The 3,439-nt window shown below is 33.4% G+C and overlaps 1 protein-coding gene across 1 annotated transcript; it reads right to left on the bottom strand.

Annotated features, from left to right (window-relative positions):
* Positions 1 to 538: 538 nt before the first annotated feature.
* LOC118035875 (caffeoylshikimate esterase) lies at positions 539 to 1,792 on the bottom strand. Its single transcript, XM_035041537.2, has one exon. It carries the CDS (start codon positions 1,753 to 1,755, stop codon positions 706 to 708), a length of 1,050 nt encoding a protein of 349 aa, XP_034897428.1. The 5' UTR covers positions 1,756 to 1,792; the 3' UTR covers positions 539 to 705.
* Positions 1,793 to 3,439: the final 1,647 nt, after the last annotated feature.

Raw genomic sequence — 3,439 nt, forward strand, 5'->3', positions numbered from 1 at the left:
GCTGATTGATTTCAACTATTGAACTGCACTTGGAATCTACTGATGTGGTTTTGTACAAATTATGAGCTGATGAAAGTATTTGTTTCAGTGATTGGATTGAAGTTTAATGCTCTCAATTGCAGAGCTTCGAAGAAGCAAAATCGGCTAGGCAAGTGATGATGGCCACAGATGGAGAGCTGTAACCTTCTGTCAAGTGGCATGTTTTCTTTGATTCCCCTTCATCTGATTTTATAAAAACATCATACAGTATGTAGCTTCCTTCGCATCTCTTCCTCTGGTTTTATCCTTCTTTGATTTTCTGATGGACATAATATTGTTGCTGCTTTCTTCATTTTGACAATCTTAACTACTGAAACTCATAGGAAGCATGCTGCAGGATCTAAACAGCTGAATTGCTTCTGATCACATGAGGGTGCTGTCATTATATGCTTCATCTTAGGTGTCATAACCCAATTTAGATGACAAGTCTCCTTTTAAAAAGGACTGTGGTCAAGATTTTTGCAAATAAACAAGTATTTAAATCTCCAAAATCAATATGTACTTTAGAATTTTAATTTTATTTAATTACTAGACGATGAATGTCAATTTTCCACGATAAAATACCTTTTTCAGTACTTGCCGGGACCTCCACCTATATGCTACAGCTAGAAACACAAGTAACAAAGACATAATATAGAACTAGTAGTGATTGATTGCTTTGCTTTGTTATGGTTTTGGCTTTGGCTGTGCAGCATGATCTCTTAACCAGGTCAAGATAGTCCCGAACACAAGCTCCACATTTTCCTTAGGCTCACCAACCAACATATGCCACATACCAGGAAAGATCTTCAATGTTTTGTCCTTGCTTGAAGCTGATTCATACACAAAACTAGCCGACCTAAAGTCGCACGCCAAATCATCCTCCCCATGCACCATTAGAAATGGAACCCCGAGGTCATAGCAATGCATCCTTAGGTACTCACAAACCCTCAAAAACTCTAGTGCAGTCGCTGCCGGAGGCTTCCCTGACTTCGGGCGATTCGGGTTGTTGGCTACCATCCTTCTCTTCCATTCTTCTTTGTATGATCTGCTAGAGACTGGTTTTGAGGCCACAACTCTCCATGTAGGTGCAAATAGTGCTGCCAAAGGAAGTAGCTTCTCTAATGGCCACATAGGTTTAAATTTTGCTGAAATACCACACATAGCACCACTTAAGATCAAGCCATCCCATGTATAGCCTTGCTTCAAACATATAAGGATTGAAATTGCTCCTCCCAGTGATTCACCGTATAGAAAGGCTGGCAAGTTAGGGCTGTTAGCCTTGACCGAGTCAAAAAACATCATGCAATCACTAACAACATGTTGGATTTTTGGGATGTGACCACGTAGTCCATCTGAATAGCCATGGCCTTGTAGGTCAAGTGCACAAACCAAGAATCCAGCTTTGGCTATGGCTATAGCAGTTAGTTCATTGAGCCAACTGCTTTCTGAGGAGTAGCCATGGACCATGGCTACAATCCCTTTTAGCTGAGAAGTGGGATCATCAGGACGCCAAAATTGAGTGAAGATTTTCATCTTCTTCTTGTTGAACATGAAGCTTTCTTGGTGAAGAATTTGGTGCTTCTTGTAGAATTCTTCTCTTGTGAGGTCTCCATAGGGACTTTTTTCATTAGCTTGGTGAATTGGGTGTGACAACATTTTCTTGTCTTGGAAGCTTATTAAAGATTGGCAGGACAAATTATTTGTTGAGGATGGAAATGCACTACATATAGCCATTTGTGAGAATCATTGAATGCACCAATTTATTAAAAAAAAGAAAAAAAAGACAAAGAACTAGCAAGCTTGCTGCTAGCTAGCTAGATACGTGACAGTAAGTATGGGATTCTTGGTGGGGCATTGGTATTTATTACACGAGAAATTTCTTTATTTTTATATTCATCTGTCTAATTATCACACCTAACAATTTATATATGTGTTGCTTAGGTCACGACATAGCCCAGCAAACACAATTACAATAAATTATTATATAATATATTTCTTAAGAGTACTCAAATCCGATTAGAAATAGGTGTTGTTCTGTATCTTGGTAGTTTTACTTATTTTAATTTAAAAAATATTGGTTTTAAAAAATATAGATTATAGTTTTTTTAAATGCTTAAGGCAGAGTTTTTATTAAATCTTATGTAAAACCATATAGTTTTTTTTTATTAACTAAATGGGATTAAATCTGTCATCAGACAAAACATAATCTCAAGCACAAATATGTGATTGGAATTTTGAACTATGATATTGTTCAGGGTTTTAATTTTTTTTTTTTTTACTTCTTTTCATGCTAGGACCCTATCATAGGTTCATAGAGATTCTGCTTGTCATAGAGATTTGATTTCTTGCGAGCCAAAATATGACATTATTTATTATTATTATTATTATTATTATTATTGTATTATTTTTGTATGTGTTTTAACTAATATTGTGAGATCTAAAGTTAATAACTATATAAATATTTAATGACTTTGAGATTATAAGCCAAAATATAACATTACCTGCACCAAAGGATATGGGAAGTTAATAATATATAAAAGTGTGTATTTAACATTAATTTTTTATTTTTATATTGATGAAAATTCTTTTTATGTTGTTTTTTTCTTACTATTGAAAGAAAAAGAAATCAAAGATAAGTGCATGTGTTATTCATTTAATCCACCAAGGCTAAATATTACAAACTCCATTATCCATGACCACGGGGACCCCTCCATAGCTAGCCAGCTATTTTCCCCTGCCTGCTACCGACCAACTAACTTATTAATGAACTATTAATTAGCAAAAATATAAAAGCATGTTTTTTGGAAATATGTGATTTATGTCCCCCGGGATCCTAAGAATTTGCCACGAAGCCTTGGTGATTTACACAACTTTTCCTTTAGTTTGTCTTCACATTAACAAAACCATATTTTGTTTGGGTTATTTTTTAATAAAATGATATTATTTAGTAAAAAAATGAAATAATCCTATAAAAAAAATAGAAATTATATTAACTATAACTAAAAAGGATTAGTATTTTACTGTAACAGGAATTACTATAGACTCTGATTGTTTTTATTATAGATTGCACTGTTTGACACAGTCATAATCCAATTATGTGTTATTTTCTAAAATTTATTTTTTTTCAAAATAAAAAATCAAAAAATAATAATAAAGATTGGCAACGTGGAGAAAGAAAGTCGGGAAATCAAGCTATAATTTTTGGAGGGAATTCAAGCATAATTATACCACATTATGCCCAAGAATAGAGAAAAAATACAAATTCAAGGTCAAATTAAATGAAGGTTAGACGAATTTGCATAAAAATTAAGTCGAAGGACATAATTAAATTTTTAATAGGTCAATATGATTTAATCATGGGCCAAATTAAATTTTAATTATGTTTAAGAATTAATTTTGGTCCAATTAAAGGATTTAA

Source organism: Populus alba, chromosome 1, assembly GCF_005239225.2.
Source record: "Populus alba chromosome 1, ASM523922v2, whole genome shotgun sequence".
In the NCBI taxonomy this organism is placed as follows: Eukaryota; Viridiplantae; Streptophyta; class Magnoliopsida; order Malpighiales; family Salicaceae; genus Populus; species Populus alba.